Source organism: Marmota marmota, unplaced genomic scaffold (assembly GCF_001458135.2).
Source record: "Marmota marmota marmota unplaced genomic scaffold, marMar, whole genome shotgun sequence".
Classification (NCBI taxonomy): Eukaryota; Metazoa; Chordata; class Mammalia; order Rodentia; family Sciuridae; genus Marmota; species Marmota marmota.
The window spans coordinates 13,652,459-13,672,424 of NW_026000164.1; the positions used below are offsets into that span (position 1 = coordinate 13,652,459).

Consider the following 19,966-nt stretch of genomic DNA (forward strand, 5'->3'; position numbering starts at 1 on the left):
CCCAAAAAAAAAAAAAAAAAAAAAAAAAATCCTGGAGGATCAGGTGGAAGTCCAAAGTGAAGTTCCCCTTGCTCTCTTGTTCTCCCACCAATGGAATAAAAATGTGTCTAAAGCCCTCTGTTCAGCATGTGCAGCATTGAAGGTGTTCAGTAAGTTATGTTTGGGTTTTTATTCTATTTTATTTTCCTTCTTTTTGTCTCTGTCTTTTCCTTCTCTTTGCATTTATAATCATTTTTTATTGTTCAGATTAATGCAAAGTCCATTCAAAATATCAGATAAGGACAATATCTGGCAGTCAAGTAAATGCAAATTGGCTTCGTAGAAATCTCAATTAATAAGTTTTTCTCCCTCTGCTCATAAAGAGCCTTATGGCAACATGCTGATAAAATACTTCCCTTTTCCTGAGAGTCAGTCTTTTAGATTTTTGTGCTAGAGTTAGTGTTTGATTACTTTTAAACTTTTACTTCGTTATAAGTTAATAGAAAAACAATTTTCCAGTATCTTTTAAAGTTAACATTCATCTTAAGTAATGACACAGAAGTTCTACTCCATTCTATGTACCTAGGAGATCCACCAAAATATGTGTACTGCCAATAGCCAAACGTCCACCTGCCAAAGCATTGGGAAGAAATAAAATTTGCTAAATGTCAGTCAAACATAAAAATGAACAAAAGATGTCAGACACAGGTTACAGACTATGTGCCTTCTTTTTTATGAAGTCCCAGTTGAGGCAACATGAACCCATGGTGATAGAAATCAATAGTGGTTGCCACTTGGTTGGTAGGAGGACTGTGGTAAATGTCAAAGGGGTGTGTGGAAACCTCTTGGCTGTTATAAGATTTTTAAAGAGTGATCCAGATAAAGTTTTATGCTAACTGTATGCAAATATTCATTAAACTGTTGAATAAAATTTGTGTAATCTATGCATATCATTCACCAGAAATGTATGATTTTCATTCACCCCTGCAAGGATAAATGATACGAAAGGCATATTTTTTTACTCAGGAGAATTTTGACTTGACTCAGAGTCAGTGTTAACTTGACTCTTCATTCTGTGGCTACCAAGGTGAACTGAGCTCTTGTGATGTTTTTATTTTCATCCTCAAAGCTCTCCAGAGTGTTTTTAATTGAGTAATTACCATTCTGCATTCTATTTATCTTACACAGGTTAGAAATAGTTTGAGGAAGGTTAATGTGCAAAGGAAAAACCTTCCCACATTGGAAAAATAACCAAGGATGGGCTGCAGAATTAAGAATGGGATAAATATAATTTAGAAATTAATCACAGTATACTTTAGTTTCTTTATATCCTTTTTGTAGTACTTACATAGGTTATTTAATGGGAATAGATTAATACAAAGGGAAAGCTTTTGTATTAGAATAGTGTGGCCAAATTTAGATTTAAAATACATAAAATAAAAAGTGGTGATCAGTGGAAATTCATGATAAACTCATTAAGAGCTTTGACTATTTAGCTGATTGGTAGAAATAGCTTATCTGATGTTTCTTCTTATACTGATGGCTAGTGAATTTTAGTATGTTTATCAAAATCCCTTTGGACATGGGGTCTCTAGTTCTCTTAAGTAAGAATAACTTCTGGCTCTCTTTCAACTTGTTTGGCAGGCTGCCCTGCAAGTCGGGGGCCATGGAGAAAGGCTGCACCAGTGTCGTGAGGTCATGCTTCTAACGTACAAGTCCATCCCCATGCAAGTGGATGGCGAGCCCTGTAGGCTGGCCCCGGCAATGATTCGGATCTCCTTGAGGAATCAGGCCAACATGGTTCAGAAGAGCAAGAGGAGAACCTCCATGCCTTTACTCAATGAGTGAGTCTGCTCCTTGCCTACCCGGGTTCCCATGAAGACCCTGACGAGCAGGTCGCAGAGCATGTGCATGGTCTGGGACCGCGCTATTGGGAAGGGGAGAGAAGCCCAGGAAACTCAGCAGTCCCTGGTGTCTCTCCTGGGAACATATTCTTTTTTGCTGTTGTTGTTTATTAAAGGATCCCTTGACCCTTTTACTTGTTACTGTATGACAGATGATTCTTCACTGGCCACTTGGATACACACATATCCTGGCAAAAATCATAAGAGAGATTTTAGGGTCATACAATGTACCCACATAAGGCGTTCTTTTGGTTTGGGTTTAAGGGGCATGCAACTGGCCTGCTCTTTACCCCGTCCCTGGGAGGGTGGTGTTTCTCCAGTAACAGAGGTTGGCCGTGCTGGCCTGTGGTTTGCCTCTGGTTCATTTCGCATCCCCTTCTGCCTGTTGGTGAATGGTGCCTTTCCTGGTGTTTCCATCTGGGGTCCTGTGGACTTTGGTGCTTCAGCTCAGTTCTGCTTTTCTGTGCAGCATCCTACAATCCTGACTTAACCAGACCTATTATTTCTACTCTTAAACACCTGGTATCCCTATTGGGCTCTTTTCCTGTTTTTAGGTGTTTTGATTAAGTGAATTGAGGTAAGGCAATAATGACTCAATAACTTAGAATGCATATTTGTTTTTCGATGTGCCTTACTCCAATTGGTGATGTAATTGTCTGTTTGGGATTAGAGAAGTGGATGGAGAAAGAAGGGGCTTTGGGGCACTTTTTGAGTACTTTCTGTGTATCATGTCCCTCTGCCTAAGGCCATTTCAGGGCTTAGCTTGAGCCATTCTCTGTCACAGTGAGCAACCCTCAAGAAACTTCCTGTTTGTGGCCTGTGATGCATGGTTACTGTTTGTACTGAATGGCTGGCTTCCTCAGTATTGCCTGTAAAGCCACATGCTTTGCCACCTGTTCCTAGAGTCAAGGTGATAATCCACAGAAGTTCCTAGAATAACTGCTGACACCAGTGCCATGGCTCCCATAACCTCTCTGGGGTGGCAGATGTCTAGGAAGGGCGGCAGCCAGGGCTCTGCAAGTGTTGTGGTTGGCATCTGCTTCCGAGTCCGAGGCTGGGGGAGAGGTCCTCTCCTTCCTTCTTCCCCAGAGCCTGGATTTTTCTGGAATGTTGCCCAGCTCATCTTCCAGAGCTGCTGTGAAGTGAAATTTCTTGCTTTATTTACATTTTGCAGCCGATGAAACTCCTAGCCCATTCCTGATCCTTTTTATCCTTCTTACTTTGTCCTTTCTTCTAGGTTGAATATATAATTGATGAGTTTGTATGTTTCAAAGGTGGGATGTCAGCAGTCGTACCTGGTTCACCACATTTCCTCTAGAAATGAAAGAGTTAAGCCATGAGCCATTGGTTTGGCAGAAATCTATGAACTAATAAATGAAAAGCCACTTCTGAAGTTATACCATAACCTATGGGGTCAGGTCACATTGATAGATAGTCTATTAAGAAGAGATCATGAAGCTAAATGTCTTTGATGTCTATAAACAAAGAGCTCACAGCCTCATGCCTAGTGTTTCTGTATTTTATAGACATGAAATTGTATTCAAGTGTTTCAATTCCAACAACTCTTACCCTCTGTTAAGAATTAAAATTTGCTAAGTAATCATATTGTTTAGAATTTATGTGGGCTTTCTTCTCATGTAAAACTAAATACAAGTAGTTTTTCTTTTTTCCCCCTTCTTTGTCCTCATGGCAAATATGACACATGATGTCATTTCCTGTACTTAGCTGGGCAGGTATTTAAGAAGCAGCCTCAAAAATGCAGTTACTTTCTCCCCACCAGGGGGCAGTGGTGTTTTCATCAAAACAGCCCCAGGCCTATGAAAGACCTATGTAAAATGGGAATAAAAACATGCTTTTCATTTCTTAAAAAAGAATTTAAAAATGAATAAAAACCAAACATTTTATTAGTACAGATGGAAAACTATTATTCAACACCACAGTTTAAGCATATCAATACAGATAGCACATTTCTAAAAGAAAGCAAAAACCTAGTTACTAGTTAATACTTGCTCACTGAACGATTTCTTTCACCTTGATCTTCATTCATTCATCCTTTGCATTTAGATGGCTTCTATTTCACTGGAAGTCAGGTTTTGAAATCTAACTTTTTCCATGGGATTTCCAAGTGGAGGGAGTTTTAAGTTGAAGGTCGGGCTTGCCTTTAAGACTTCCTTCCACCTCTGGCACTCCAAGCATTCCTCTGACCTAGCCATTGTGTGTGAAGTTCACTCTTGCATGTAAAGAAGAGCTACTTGAAAGACGTCTCATTCCTTTATTTTCTGCCTTCCTTTCTTCCTGCCTACCTTTTTTTCCCCCTTTCTTCCTTGTTTCCTTTCTTCTTACTTTATCCACTAGGACTAATTTTTTTTTTCTGTTTTATTTCATTTTTTCTGTTTTATTTCTCCTTTCTTTCATATTAGAGGAGAAAGGGAACTGCTCTACAGTGTCTTTAGAATCTTAGCTGACACACCTGTGTGTGTTCCCCATAAGGGAAGGCCAGCCATTCAGGTCATCTTAAGGAATGTGCCTGTCACACAGCATGGAACTGGGACGGCTTGAGATTTCAGGCTGTGGCTCCCTGCACAACTGCTTTTTCACCAGGACAGTGCTGCTCTTCCTCCTGAATCTGACCTTTCTCTGGGAGGTTGCATCTTAGACCTCTGACTTCAGCCTGGGTTTTTGTTTTTTCCCTTAAAATTGAAAAATCATACCCAAATATCTTAATTCACATTTTTACCTTAGTATCCCATAACATCCTCAAATTATATGCTAAAACCTGGACTCTTTAATGATTTCCTCGGCTTCACCTTCTTGCCATCCACATGAGCCTAACCCATCCAGGTGTGTGAATGGAACCACCCTCCATTCATTCACAGTGACCTGTGGAGTCATCTCAGTCAAGTGTATTTTTTGACATCTGCAGACCAGCCACCGCTTTCTTTGAAATCTGCCTTCTATTTGTGGCCCAAGTCTTTGACTCTCTCCCTGAATGTCTTCTCTCCTTGTAAGACAGCCTTAGTTCCAAGGCCATATGAGTTACCTCTTGCTGCATTGATGAAATATCCTGGGGTTCATTTCCCTGCACCCTCTGATGCTGCCCTTCACATAGTCTCTTCCAATACTCAGCTACGATGGTTTTTCCAGAAATGAAAAGCCCCATTCCTCAGCTTCACAGCCTTCCTGGTCATTGCCTTCTTTGTCCTCCTTTCTTCAGGCTCCAGAAGTATCCCTTTCCCTAAGTGTCCTTTCTCTCTAGTTCTAGGTGTTAATTGCCCCCTTGCTTGGCTTGGTTGCTTTCATCACACAGTTTATTGAAATGGGGCAATTGCGGGTTTATTTGTCTCTGTTCTTTGGGGAGGCCCTCAGGTTTCCCCCTTGGGATCCCAGTGCCTGTCCTATCAGTGACTCCCCCTGGAGGAGATTCATAATGCCATCTCGATCACTGTGTTTCTCAGAAACCATTACAAACATAACAAATCTAAAAAATCACAAATATAATGATGCTGGAGAATATGTTTTGATATTCTTTTATTGTGAGTAGAGGATACATATCGAATAATTCCAGGTTTTTGGGTGCTAGTGTTCTTGCACAGCCTGGGGAATCTCGAAGGCTGGATGAAAGCATAACTTTGCTAATCTCAAGGAGGGGTGTGGGAGGCCAGCGAGTGGCTCCATGGGGAAGTGTGTGCCTCCTCTCCTTGGTGTCCTGGATGACCTGAATGAAGCAAGGGCGGCCATGGCCACGCCTCCTGTGCCCGCAGCCCACCCTCCCGCATTGGCCTGTGTCCGGTCCGTCTGTGGCTTGCCTGGAACCAGCCCCTTCCATGTGTCCTGTCGGCTTCATTGCTGTCACCGGCTTCTCTGGATGATTTCCATGACTGGCTTGATTTTCCTTTCGACCATTGTTGGTGATGCGCTCATTTAATTTCTGTTTAAACTCTGTGTGTCTCTCTTTCTCTCCCCGGCTTGCTCCTTGTCTGTCCACGCTGTCCTGCTGACTCTGTCTTCGCTGCTCATTCCCCGCCGCCTCTAGCATCCACCAGGTGCAAGCTGCGGACCTGAGGCGAGTGTCTGCTCCCCCCGGCTCCTTCTCCATGTGAGTACAGTGCCATTGCGTTTTTACACTTTGTCCCCAACCTCTCCTGCTCCTCAGGGTTCCACTACCTGCGGCGTCCTTTCCCTTCACAGGTCTGCTGCTCTGCTGAGGACACCTCCTGGCCACGATTGCTGTCTGGTCCCCTTCTTGGATTTGAAACGGAAGCTCTGATACCCTTCATGCTCTCTGTCTGCATCCATCCTTTAGGATTAATGGTTTCATTCAGGTTGCAGGGGCTCCTACAGCATCCCATACTAAGCACTGTTTTTTTGGACTGCGGACAAAGCCCTAGACCCCTCCATCGCCTGTGGGTTGGGGTAGAGTTGAAGGAAGTGCCTACCCCCTTGATGTGTGGGTGGACCCCCAATGTTATGTGTGGAGTGTTGGGTGTCTGTACGTGAATATTTCTCACTGTAATGAAAGGTCAGTGGCCCAGGCTGGGACCGAGTTAGTAAAATGTATTCTTAGATCCATTTAGTAGTCTGTGCACAATGTACTCAGGATATTATATTTGTTTTCTGCCAAAACCAACCAAATAAAAGGAAGATATGTTTTTTGTAGGATTTCACATTAGGATATTTTGATACCCTTCCTCTGTCTTGTCCTCCTCCTTTTCTCCACCTCCTATGTACTTACCTAGCATTACGTATGTTAACTTACTCTCCCGACAACACTATGCCAAATCATTCTCTGTTGTGTATACAAGGAATCTGATGTACAGAAAGGCTAAGCAACTTGCCCAAGGTCACAAAGCCAATAACTCAGACTGGGATTCAAACTCAGGCAATCGGGATTCAAAATTCCTGCTCTTAAACATCGACAATCTGCTGCCTCTCATCAGTCAGGATTGTGTGTGTATCTCTCAAGGCCCACTGGAACGATTGCTTCCCAAAGACTTCTTCCTTAGTCTTACTGTCAGAATTAATTACACCCCCACTGGAGCTTACTATTGATGAATCTGTTATAGCTCCCGAGGTCTAACTTGGTATTAATCACAATGAGCTATCTGTATATCCCACTGTTGACAGGTCTATTTCAGATCATTGCCAATATCTTCTTAGGGATCTTTGTGTTGCTGGCCTTGTTCACAGGTCTAACACGTAGTGTTCTGAAACCCCACAATGGTTGGTTGGTGGAATGAATGAGTAGAAGAATATATCTAGTGGGATTGAAAAGCAATTCCTGAAGTTTAGTTTAGATCTTACTTTCAATTCTAGTCTTATTTATTAAAAATGTATATTCATGAAAAAATAATTATTCTGCATTTTCTTACTGTCAGAAGCTATTTTATGCTGTATACCTAGTGGTGAACACCACAAAGCACTGCTTCATGGGGCTTCAAGTTGAGCAGTCAAAAATCAATAAGAAAATGAATTTCTAATTTGAAGGTTATTGCTGGAGCAGATTCTACTTTCTGTGTTCAGTAAACTTGAGTTTGATGAGTGGCTTATAATGATCCTTACTGTTGCTGGTTCCAGTGATAGATAGCAAAGCTGTCTCTCCAGTGATAATGTCAACAACAGAAATGTGTCAGTAGTCACTGTATTTCCACCGCAGGTTCAGTTTAGGTGGCATTTACCTTTTCGCCGTGTCTCTTCCAGGGCTTTGTGTGTGTGCCACAGTGAGGTGGATTGCCATGCTAGTCTCCATGGGCTATAGCAAGCCCTGTCCACCTTTAAAACCTAAATATCAATCAGAAAATATTTCATATCTGTATGTGACATATATTAAATGCTATATGTTATAGGTTTTCTATGTATAACCAATAAAACATTTATGTAATCAAAATGTATTCAATCTGGGTGTTATTTTAAAAATCAGATAACAGAATCTTATCTGATTCTAAGGAGCAAGGAGAATGGAGAAAGGCCAAGTGTATCAATGTGTTTTATGTCTTTTTATATTATAGCCATGATAGATTAGCTTTGATCCACTCTCAGACTGTTATTGGCTATTTTCAGAAATACTTAAAAATCATGTTAACATGGCTTTGGTCCCCATGAAAGTCAAGAGCCCTGGTATCATCATGCATTGAGATTTTCTGATTCGTTTCGGCTCTCAGATTTGCCATTCTCAGTTCAGAGCACCTCTCTCTTTTTCTCTTTTTAAACAGATGATCCTTTCTTTCAGAGAAGCCTCTTTTTCTGCTGTTCCCCAAGCAAATGTTGCTTTCTTGAAGCAGCTTGAAGTAATCCTTTTTAAAGTAATCCTTTCTCACGTGCTTCCTAGTGGCTTTTCTGGGGGAGGGAGAATGCACAGGGGTGACAGTGTGATGCATGGATTGTGAGGGATTGCAACATACTACTAAGGTCTGTGTCCCTGCAAAATTTCAGCTTTATGCTTAGAAGAATTCTCAATTTTTTTTTGTTTTGATCACATATGACCACACATAAGCTGATGAATTTTAATCAATGGTATTTAGTGGCTCATTGCTAGAGGACAAAACAAAGAATATTTCTCCACAAATCTGCCACGTCACGAAGTTAACACATTCTTTAAAATTAAGAGGTTTCCTGGTAAAGTCTTCCTTGAAGCACAAACACACACAACTACCTTTCGTTAATCATGAAAAGTCACATTAAATGCTCCAACTACCAGCTCCTCTTTAACAAATGCCAAAGCGTATGAAACTATAAAATGTTTCTTTTTTGAGTTCATTTATCCTTTAGTAGCTCCCTTTCATTAGGTTCCATTTCCCTCCTGCTTTTCTCCCATCAAAATGAAACCATGTGACCCAATTTATACTTAATTCATTTTTTTTTCATCTTTCAAAGAACATTGAGTGCTTATTTCAGATACCAGATACTCAGTGGGATGTTGAAACTAGAGATCAGAAAGCTAAGGTTTCTTCCCTGGGGGGATGGAGGGGGGTGAGCATACCAAGAACAGAGCTAATTGAGTTCCTACCCTATGATTACAATATAATATGACAAGCGTCCCAGGACAGATTCTGGTTGTACTTCCATGTGACTGACGTTTTATTGAATATTTCTTATGTTTGCTTTTATTTTCTAATATTTAAAGTTAACATCCAGGAACATTAGCCTTTCTGCAGCTCACTGGTGCTCACACAGTTCCAAGGGTTTGAGTCATGGATAGATTCCTGTAATCACCATCATAACCAGGGTACAGATCACTGCATCACCCAGAAATGCTGCCTTTTATTCTACCCACTTATAATCCCTCCTCCCTAGTTCCCAGCCTTTGGCAACCATTGTTCACTATGGTTTTGTATTTTTGAGAATACCTTTTAAATGGCATCATGCAATTCGTAACTATTTAGCTGGCTTCTCTGATTGAACACAACATCCCTGAGTTTTATCTACGTTGTTACATGTATCAGTCATCTGTTGCTTTTTATAGCTGAAACTGAATTCCATTGTAGGAGGTTATCAGGGTGTTTATCCCTTCACCTGCTGAAAGATATCTGGGTCATTTCCAGTTTGCAGTGAATTCAATTAAGAGTTCAATTAAGAGCCAGGCAAGCTGATGCACACCTATAATCCCAGTGGGAGGCTGGGGCAGGAGGATCACAAGTTTGAGGCCAGCCTTGGCAATTTAGCAAGGCCCTGAATATCAATGGATCTATTTTAGGAGTCATTACTCAGGTTATCTATTTGAACATGGTGAGTTTCCTTTCTATAAAAAAAAAAAAAAAAAAAAAAAAAAAAAAGTTGTTTGATGTTTTTGAGGAATTTGTTCACTGCATCTAAGTTATGAATTAATGTATGTAGAATTGTTAATGGTATTTCCTTGCTCCTTTAGTGTCTGTGAGGTCTCTAGTCTTATTCCTCTTTTATTCCTGATAGGAGTAATTTGTATCTCTCTCTTTTTTTCTGTTATCTTTATCACTCTTAATTGTCACTTATTGATTTTGTTCTTTTATTTGAAGAAGTGGCTTCAGTTTCATTGGTTTTTCTTGATTGCTTTCTTGTTTGTAATGTAATCAGTTTCTGCCCTTTTTTATTTCCTTTCTTCAGCTTGGTTGGGATTCATTATCTTCTTTTCTTTCCAGCTCCTCAAGGTGGAACTTCATTATTTGTCAAGTAGGCAGCTGACTCGGCTAAGCTCAGGCCCCAGGTGTGGACAAGCCTCCTGAAGCTCACAGTGTGAGCTTCCTTTTCAGAGGCTGTTCAGTGCTCGACTACCTGTCTGATGTGGGCACTCTTTGGCTAGCATGGGATGTGAGCGGGGTCTGTCCTGTCCAGTTCCTAATGTCTGGGTCGTGATGTTGAGGGCCAGAGCCATGTAGCTGCCACCAAGGGATGAAACCCTGAGTCCATAGACCTCCCTATGGGGTTGTTTTCTGACCTCCTCCCTCTCTGTCAGCATCCCTGGTACTTTCTGGTTTGCTGGGGCTCCCTCTTTCAGTCCTTTAGCCAGAAAACTAAGGCCTTGGATTTCTCATCTGCCACAGTGTTCCAGCGAGAGTGTTCATGTCCACTGATGAGCGGGGATATCACAGGAGGAGAAAGGGAAGCCTCTGGGCATCACAGCCACCGTGCGCTGGAAGGAGACCCCTCTTTTTCCGGATGGTAGTAATTTTGGCACCTGAAGTCCTTTGTCATGGCTGCTCCCACAGCTGCCAGGATAGCAAAATGGCCCCAGTTCTGGGGCTATGAAAATAAAGGGAAGAGAGAGAGTTCTCCCCCATTTCTCTCAGCATCCAGAGGAGCCTATTCTGGAACTCAAGCCAGTGCCCAAGCATCTCCCGAGTTGTCACTCCCTGCACCCAGGGCCACCTGAGGGCCAGGCCAGGGATTATGGGGGGAGGGTGGGGTTCTCACCAGCAGTGTGATGGTATTTTAAATTCAGGTCTTCTTCTAATTTACCGCTATCATTTACTTTTCAAAGTTCTCATATGAAATCTGACCAGGTTTTATAGCTGCACTTAGTGGGGGATAAAGATGGTATGAGTTTCCCCCATTCTGGGTTGGGAGCATCTCCACTGCCTTTAAAACCCAGGACCATCATCCATCCTTCCTACCCACTGCAGGGACTCAGAGAGTGCCAGAGGTAAACTAAGCAAAACAGCTCTGTGCACTGTGAACGGCCACAAACATATGTTAAATGTAGCATGCCATCTTGCACAGCAGTTATGATTTAAACCAAAACAGGATGTTCCCAATGCTAAATTGTGTGGGTTTGCTTATTACCTTGGGGAAGGCAAAGTTAGACACAGATCCATGAGAAAAGTATAAATTGTCATCTTTAACTACTGGCTCAATATGATTCAACATTCCAAAATTGCTTTCCATAAATGAGGGCATCTTGGTAAAAGATGAAAGAAAATTGATTTTTTATTCCAAAAGGAAAGGGAGTTTTACTAAGAGAAAAAGAAATAGTTTTTGATAGGCCAGTTTCCCTTAAGTTTCTGTCTTGGGTTGAGTTTAAGAATTTTATTGTTGAAAAGCTGCAAATAAAGAACTGAGAACCATCAATCTTCATGATTGAAGAATACAAACCAGCCACAGATGGGTTAGTGTTTGCATGCCTCTGGCCAGGGAAGTAATCTAGCAGACTCTTTGAACTGATTTCTAAAGTTCTTAATTCTCTTCTCCATTTAGTCACATCAGAGTTTTGGTACTGACATTTTCTGAAATTTGTGTAATATGTTGCAAAAGTTCTGTGTATCTCGTATATTGAGTACTGGGATGTCCAATTAGAAAATAAGACTGGATATGCATTAGGCAGAACACTTTTTCTTTTCCTTCCTTCTCTTTGTAAACTCCACTCTACCACATCCTGCACTCTGTTGGAAGTAGCAAAAACATTGCCAAAGTAGAGATGTGCATGTGTGCCCTTATAAGCCATGAGGCTTCCTCTGAAGTACCTGAGACATCCATCACTCATGGTTTGGCTCAATGAATTAAGCTATGGGTGGCCAAGCCCAGACCTTTGTAAGAATTTCAGGATAAATGGCACTCAAGGGCCAGCTGTCCTTCCAGAAGTATTTGTGTGACTGGAACAGAAATCTGTCCAGGCTCTTGATATATGGATTGTAATTTGGAGATCATCATTTTTGGTTCCAAAAACTAGTTTTGAGGGTTCCAAAAGGGCTAAGCACTCCAGATATCACAATTAGGTTTGTTGTTCATGCTTTTGTTTTTATTATTTCATTCCAAGGTGTTAATCTCTGAGTGATAGAATTACAGGTATTTTTTTTTCTTGAATTTGTGTATTTTCTGATTGATTTTAACAAACATGCATCACTCCTGTAACAGAGAAAAATGTAAAGTTTCATATATTAAAAAAAAAAAAAAACAGGAGAGAATTGTTTTGTTCATAGAATTAAAAGAAATGGTTGCGCCCAAGGCCAGACAGTGGAGTGTAGAAGTTAGTTTCAGGCTCTCTGGAAAGCAAAACTATTTGTTCTTCAGATTTTTTAGTGAAAGAATCTGGTAAGCTTTGCTGATTCTCTCTTCTTCTTTCCTCTCTTCAGATCCCCCACTCTTCTGGGTTATCTTCCTAATGATTTCCACTGTCCACAGTGACCAGACTTAGTCAGATCCGGAGGCCATCTTTTCCTCTTCTTTTGCTATTTATTCTTCTCTGCTAGTCCATAAGATAGTGCTGAGTGGGAAATTCCAAAGGACAGGAAGTAATGGCTACTTGAGTTTCCTCCCCTACTAATTCCCCAAGTAGAGTCCAGATGCAACTGAGATAATAGACTTTTTCCACTACATTTTCTGCACGTTTCCCCAAGATCTCCCTTTTTCTGCTGGGCCTTCCTTTCACTCAGGGAGATCCGTAACCTATGGAAAAGCGGAAGCAGGTGCAGAGCACAGGCCTCTGATTGGAGCATCTCCCCTTTATTCTATAACCCTACCTTCCCCGTGGTAACCTCCTTCTATTTTTTGAGCATCTGGGGGAGCCAGGCACCTGCCTGTATGACACTGACTGTACATTACACTTTTGCATTTCAGTTTTAAAGATATTTTAAAAAATTCATTTGATCGTTGGGATACTTATCAGCTTTGAAGTTGTGTTATGGTAAAATTCAGAATCCTGTGAAAATTTGCTTCAAAGGGTGAAGTAGGTAAGATTTGTCATGGGACACCACAGGGTCTTCTATGGTTCTGAGAATGGAGCAGGAGGCCAGGCTTTCTGCTGCCTAGGGACTTAGCTAATGTTTGGCCTTGCTGACTGCTAGAACCCAAGTGGACTTTTACATTTAGACACGGAGGTAATATGCATCCATGCTCTACCATGCATCTCACAATGTGATCAATATAACAACTTAATAGCTATGTTAGGTAGCAAATTGTATTATCCTCATTCTATAGATGAGAACACTGAGAACAAGAAATGGTAGAAAACTTGCTTCCAACATACTATACATAAATCCAGAATTAAATTCCAGGGCTATTTGCTTTGAAGACAGCATTTAAGGCATTGAACTCCATGTAAAAATAAACTCAAGTGTTTTCCTATGTGTGTATGTGAGTGTGTGTGTGTGTGTGTGTGTGTGTGTGATTTATATATTTTAATCAAATCATACTATGTAAACGTTTTAAGAAACAGTGGAATGGGACTAACTTAGAACTCAATTTTGAGCATTTCAAATGTGTGACTCTTTGGTGTTAGAGGTTTGCAGTTCAAGTGTTATTACAAGAAAAAAATTCAAAGAGACACCCAGTTAAAAATAAATTCTTGCACAGCCAAAGAATTTGGAAAATCTTTTAGAATAGTTATTTGCAGTGTTCGGTTTGAAATAGGCTTATCAGGATGGGTCATGTGTGCATCTACCGTGGAGGATGGCTCCTGTGTTCTTCTGCAAGCCAACGCCACACGGCTCAGCATTCAGTACACTTACGTAAGGGCACAATACATTAAGGATTCACTCACAATTTAAAATTATATCTCTGTTGCTTTTAAAATTTATGCTTAGAGATGAATTATTCATGTCTGCGTAGGTGTAGAAAGTCTTACGACTCAGCATTTTTTGTACAGTAAAAGGTCACTTCAGAAGTAAAGCAAATATTAACTGCTGGTTTGTGGCTGGAGTGTGCGGGGCACAAGGGGCCATTGCAGAAGTAGATTCAGGGATGAGGCTGAGAGTTTGGAGGCAGGTTGTGATACAGTACATGGTCCAGGTGTATTGGGTGGGAAAAAAGAGGGAGGGGATTCATCCATTTTTTAAACATCAATATAGTTTAAAAAATAAGCATAATCTGACCTTAAGGATAAAATTAGTTCAATAAATACAAAAGTCCCATTTTTCTTAACATACTATGACTTTCAGAAGGAGAAGAGGAAACTCGGGTTCAAATATCCAAAACAGAGATATAGAATTCATAGAGATTTCTAAGCCAGCTTGGAATTCTGGAAAGTGACAAATTAACAGTCCTCTCATTCTTCCATTTTGTATCTTTTTTTAAAAAAATAAATACTTCTAAAATTGGAACAAAAGGTGTTAGCGCTTTTCGTGCCTCTTTTTACTAGCTGTGTGTGTGCATTTGCTAGCATTGCCATGACAAAGTGCCACAGACGTGGTTGCTTCAATGACAGAAGAGTGCTTTCTCTTGGTTCTGGAGGCTGGAGTGTCCAGGTTGGTTCCTGCCCCTCTCTCCTTGGCTGCCTGCCATGTGTTTTCATTCCTCCACATACGTCTGTCCAAACTCCTTCTTCTTATAAGGACTCCCATCTTATTTCATTAGGACCTACCCGAATGATCCCATTGTAATTTAGTTCCCTTACTAAACACCTTATCTCCACACAGAGCCCCGAATTCTGATACCCAGGGGCCAGGACTTCATCCTCTCAGCTCAGCCCATAACAGCATCATCCCAAGTACATTTGGCAGAACTTTGGTTATTTTCCTTTTTGTGTCAAATTGTTTGAAGGTTGAACTTTGTGTATAGCACTTAATTTTGGAAGTTTATTTTTTTTTAAATTGAAGGGTACAAGGGGAACTAAAGGAAATCAACCTTTAATTTAAAGCAGATTTTAAGTATCAATTAGATGAGATACTGCAAAGTTGTTAATCTCTACCCCAAATTTATTTTCTGTAAAATAAGGTGGGTGAATAATTATGTACCTTAAATTTTAATTTCAATCTGAATTCCTAAGGTGTTATCATAAGGAAAGCAACTGCAGAAACGCATACAGACTCTAAATAGAAAAAGAAAGAATCTTACTTGTCTTTGTGAATAAAAAATTTACTTGCAAATTGACTCTCTACCGAAGGAGAAAAAAAAAATCTTTAGATTGTTATTAATGGGTTTACTGCATTCAGGGAGAAAAAAGAAACATTTCAATATTTACTGCAGTACTGTAATAATAACTGATTTTATCTTCTGACATAGAATGAGGAGAACATCAATAACAGAAGTCTAGATGTTTATTTTGAATGTTTCAAAAATGTGTTTGTATAGGATTGCTTGGCTAAGGTGGTAATAAACTCTGAGGTGTATTTCATGAGAGGCTCAGCTTAATTATACCAATTCAATTGAGTTTTCCTGGCCTGTTGGAACACCCTAGAACACTTACATGAAATGAAAAGAGAGTACATTTTTAAAGGCAAGAAAAAAAGAAACCCTTGTTGATGCTACATTTAATTAGTCTCTAGAAATCTCATCACATTTTATGTCAGAAAAATGAATTCAAAAAATGAATTCAGCAAATTCCCAAGTTATGGCTAAGATAATTTGACTAAAATGAAAATGCTGGTTGGAAGAATTACAAATGGAACAAAAAGATTAAAACTTCATGTAACAAAGTCCTGTAGTTTACTTTTATTTTATTTTTTATTTATGGCTCTCAGGAGAGATGGCTTCTGTCCTCTAATTGGGACATAAGTATATGTCTTGGGCTGATACTGTTGTGTTGTTCAGCAAAGTAAAGAATTGAATATATTTCCTGAAGGAAAGTTTCTTGACTTCGAATTCTTAATACTGGACCCTTGGTAGAGATTCCATCTGCCTTCATGTGGCAGGTGAGAGGAGAGAAAGAATTGGGACAAGCAAATATACCCCAAATGATGGTCACATTCTATTATGATATTTCCAAAAAGATCATTCCAGTTTTCCCTTTTCATTCTTTTCCTATTAATATTGTTAGAAAAAAAAATTAACTAGTTATATTAGTCAGTTTTCCATTACTATATGCATCTGTTTCTTCCTCGACCACAGTGACTTTTTAGTTTACCTCTGAAAATACATTCCAAGGAACTTTTTGTCCTCCGGGTTTACTATCAAGTTTTACAACAGTGTATCTTTGTTGATTAGTAATCCCATTAATGAAATTGTATGACTTTTACAAGTTGCATTCTAGAAAAATATTTTTATTCTGTCGATTATTATGGAGTCAAGAAGAATGATTCTAAAAATAAGAGCAGTTTTAAAATCTCTCAGTCGTCTAGTCAGGGAGTAGAGGAGGGGACTGAGAAGTTTTCACCCAATTGGTTAATTTCACTGAGTCAGGCAGGAGAGCCAGAGGACTCTCCATTCTTTCTTTTTGGATTTCCGATGAGGAAACATGGGCTGGTAGGATGCATCTGTGAGACCAGTGGGGGACTTGGGTTTCCACCAGCTGTAGGTTCCTGAAGTGTGTTGTGATGCTGGTTCTCTCTCCAGATCCCTGGGTACCCCCCTACTGAGCAGTCAGGATCTTGGCAAGCACTTGCCAACCTGAAGAAAAGAAATGAGTCCCAAAAGTGTTAGTTACCAAGTAGTTAAGAAAAAAAAAACAAATTTTCAAATAGTGTTTTATCTGACACCCAGATTTTAGGAAAGTATATGAACCCATTTATGAAATATTTTACGTAGAAAGCTAAAAATAAGGAAATGTTTTTTAGGTAATGCTATTTATCACTAGGCTAATGCTTACTTTTGTTCTTCTTCATAGAGAATAAAACATGGAATCTTCAGAGCAAGTCTGTTTCTAGGAATGTACATCTCCTCTCACAAAAATTTCAGAGTAGCTTTTCAATGGAAACACATATGATAGTTCATGCATTCCATCCTTTCCCAACCTTCTTGGTCTGTATTATAATTTCCCACCTCTTAAGATACTTGTATTAGTCAGTTTTCCATTACTATAACAAAGTTCCTGAGGCAGGCTTACTTTATAAATAAAATAGGCTTATTTAGCTCACAGTTTGGGAGGCTAAAAGTCTAAACAGCATTGCCAAGGCTTTGGCAAGGACCCTGTTGCCTGTCTCACCTTGTGAAAGGTGACGATGGTGGGAGAATATGTGGGAGTGAGAGACCACATCACCAAACAGGAAGCCAGACAGCATTTGGGGCCCTACAGTTTCTTCCAAACTCAGCAAGGACCTCCCTCTATACCATACATTCTAATATCCAACCCCCCAACATATCGACACTGGGGAATAAGACCCTGACACACCCACATTTGGGGAGTGAGCAACATCCAAACTATAGCAATGTCCATATTCATCTTCATTCCATTATTGCTTAGTGCATTTTGGCTATTTGCTTTGTTAGTTATTTTTATTTTATAAACCATTATAAATTCTTGGTTTCTTTCTATTTACAGATGAAGTAAGTGTTGTCATTTAAAAATTACAATCACGTCTTTTTCTGGTAAAAAAATTGCTTTAGGGTTACACATAGACTCCACCTCTCAGCTCCTCAAAGGCTTGGTGCAGAATTGAGCCAGGGGTTGCAAGCTGAATTTCTGGGCTCTTCCTGGCATGTGTACAGGGCCACACATGTTTCCTTCTGTAAAGTGACAGTTTTTAAACCACAGAAATCACAACACTTCCTCCCCACATCTTTCCAGTACAGATAACCAACTTGTCATTTGCAAACAAAAACATGATAATAAAACAGTTTGTGATTGTAAACCTATGCAAGGATTTTTAGCACTTTAAATAGCAAATAGGTGTAAGATCTCACTTGGATAAATAGAAATTGGAACCTGAAGTAGAAAATGTCTGTCTGTCTTTCTAAAGCCACTGTGTTGGCTTGAGTGACATCATCCTTCCATGTCTCATTGGGTCAACTACAACGGCTCCTACCCCAATGGAGATAGTGGTGGATGGTCCTCCCTTCAATCAGAGCAGCGAAGGAATTCTCTGCCCCATTACCAGCTACAAGCTAAAATGACCTTATATTAGCATTTTTATATAAAATGTTTAGTCATTTTGAATAGCCAGGAAACCTCCATCCCATGGATTCACTTCTTAACACGGAAGTGATTTTGGCCTGATAGCCTGATGTGACAGAAGACAGGGCCTGAATTTTTTACCTGTTTCTATTCCAACTGCTCTCAACAGTTCTTCTCCCAACAATCTGAGTTTGCAGAATTCTACTACAAAAATGCATGTTCCCTCCACCTTGAATTTGTACCCGTTCTCATTTCCTGTGTATTTGCTTCCTCTTTGCCTTTCCTTATGACATTTATCTAACTTTTGCTCTTTGTAAGCATGAGTGGGACTTTAAAGACATTTTTTTTTTCTTAAAGGTTTGTCATTACCAATTGCCAATCCAGCAAGTAGCAGGGCAGGAGACTCCACTTTCGTGAGCTCTGGATTTTCAGATGGTATCTCATCCCAGGCCTGTGTGTAGACCAGCGGCAAGCCAAAGAATCAGCTTACACTATGATGCCTGAGCATTGAGATTCTTGTCTGGTGGGTAGTTTTCGTACCAGGAGTTGACTTTCCCTTTGAATCAAATTCTGCAGGGTGGTCCCCGTTGTACCCCCGATTCACAGAGCATAACACACATGAGTAGATATGATGAAGAATGCAGTCACTTGTCATGAAAAAGCAACTTTTCTTCTTGCAATGTTAGGCGGTTCTTAAACAGTCATTTGACACGAGTTGAAAACCTCACATTTAACAGAGGTTGCAGGAGATCTACAGATGGCTAGAAATGGGCATCCTGCCCTGGAAGAGCTCAAGAATGTGATGGGAGGAGTGGCCATCACATTGGCATTTAAAACAGAATGGAGTGTGAAGGAATTTTAGGTGCAGAGGCCCACTTAGTCAAGGTGCAAGATGATAGAAGCCGTGTGTGTGTGTGTGTGTGTGTGTGTGTGTGTGTGTGAGAGAGAGAGAGAGAGAGGGGAGGGGGGAAGGGAAGGAGCAAAGAAGCATTAGTATTTGGAAGATATTTGGAGGAGAGTGAATTACCAGGGAGAGAAAGAAGGAGCGACTGGAAGCTTGGGAAAGTTGGGAAACCAGAAGTGTTTTGAACTGAAATCCAAGAGAACAGGGCTTCTGGGAAAAGAGAGGGAACAAACAGTGGGAAAAGAGAAGGTGAGGACTTTGAGCCCTTGGCAGTCAGCGGTTCAGTGACTTAAAAAGAAATCCCACCCGGGGGAGCTGCAGTTTTAGCCACATGGACGTCTGGGTGGGCGTGGCCGCACAGGGAAGCGTGGGATTGGCTGACTGGGTCAGTAGCAGTGATGACATTCACTGCCACAAAAAGAAGCAGGAGGTCAGGAAGAATGTGAAACGTGGATCCAGGTTGTTGGCCTCTCAGCCTCTAAAGCAAAAACGATGAAACTGCTGTTCCTGGTGAGCTCTCTGCAGTGCCACCAAGGAGAGTCGGGGCCTGGTCTTCTCCTTTGCTTCCCCTTGATAGACCAGGGACATGAAACTGGGCGGAGACGACAGTCTGTAATAGCTGCACAGTGACTTCACTCTGTACCGTATTCATCTATCGCACATTTCAAAGGCCTAGAAATTTGTTATAAATTTCCATGAAAGCATGAAATTGTTAATGACAGTGTGTGCAAAATAAATTTTGTCTCAGCCAATGTCATAAAAGTTCCTTGATATTTGATAAGTAGAGTCTATTTTTAATCCTTTGGCTCATAAATCAGATAACAATGTGTCTCACTTTTGTGCTTAAAGTGTATACTTTTTGGTCATTAGTCTCAGAGACTTAAAACCCGATACCCAACAAATACTGAATTAGACGGGGTCTAAATTTTTTTTCCCAACTTTGTAACACTTTCATGAATCACAGGAAGGTCTGGAAGTATAGCTGTCCCAAATGATTTGTGAGCCGTG

The 19,966-nt window shown here is 40.4% G+C and overlaps 1 protein-coding gene across 13 annotated transcripts in view; it reads left to right on the forward strand.

The window, feature by feature from the left end:
• The window catches only part of Dgki (diacylglycerol kinase iota), a 340,467-nt gene that overhangs the window by 200,286 nt on the left and 120,215 nt on the right, over nucleotides 1-19,966 (forward strand). For 9 of the 13 annotated variants that reach the window (XM_048786882.1, XM_048786881.1, XM_048786888.1 and 6 more), the window contains 2 exons: nucleotides 1,624-1,823; nucleotides 5,917-5,979. In XM_048786882.1, the coding sequence (XP_048642839.1) occupies nucleotides 1,624-1,823; nucleotides 5,917-5,979 (263 nt within the window). The remainder of the gene's footprint in view (nucleotides 1-1,623; nucleotides 1,824-5,916; nucleotides 5,980-19,966) is intronic. The other 4 variants (XM_048786891.1, XM_048786883.1, XM_048786890.1 and 1 more) reach the window with 1 other exon arrangement.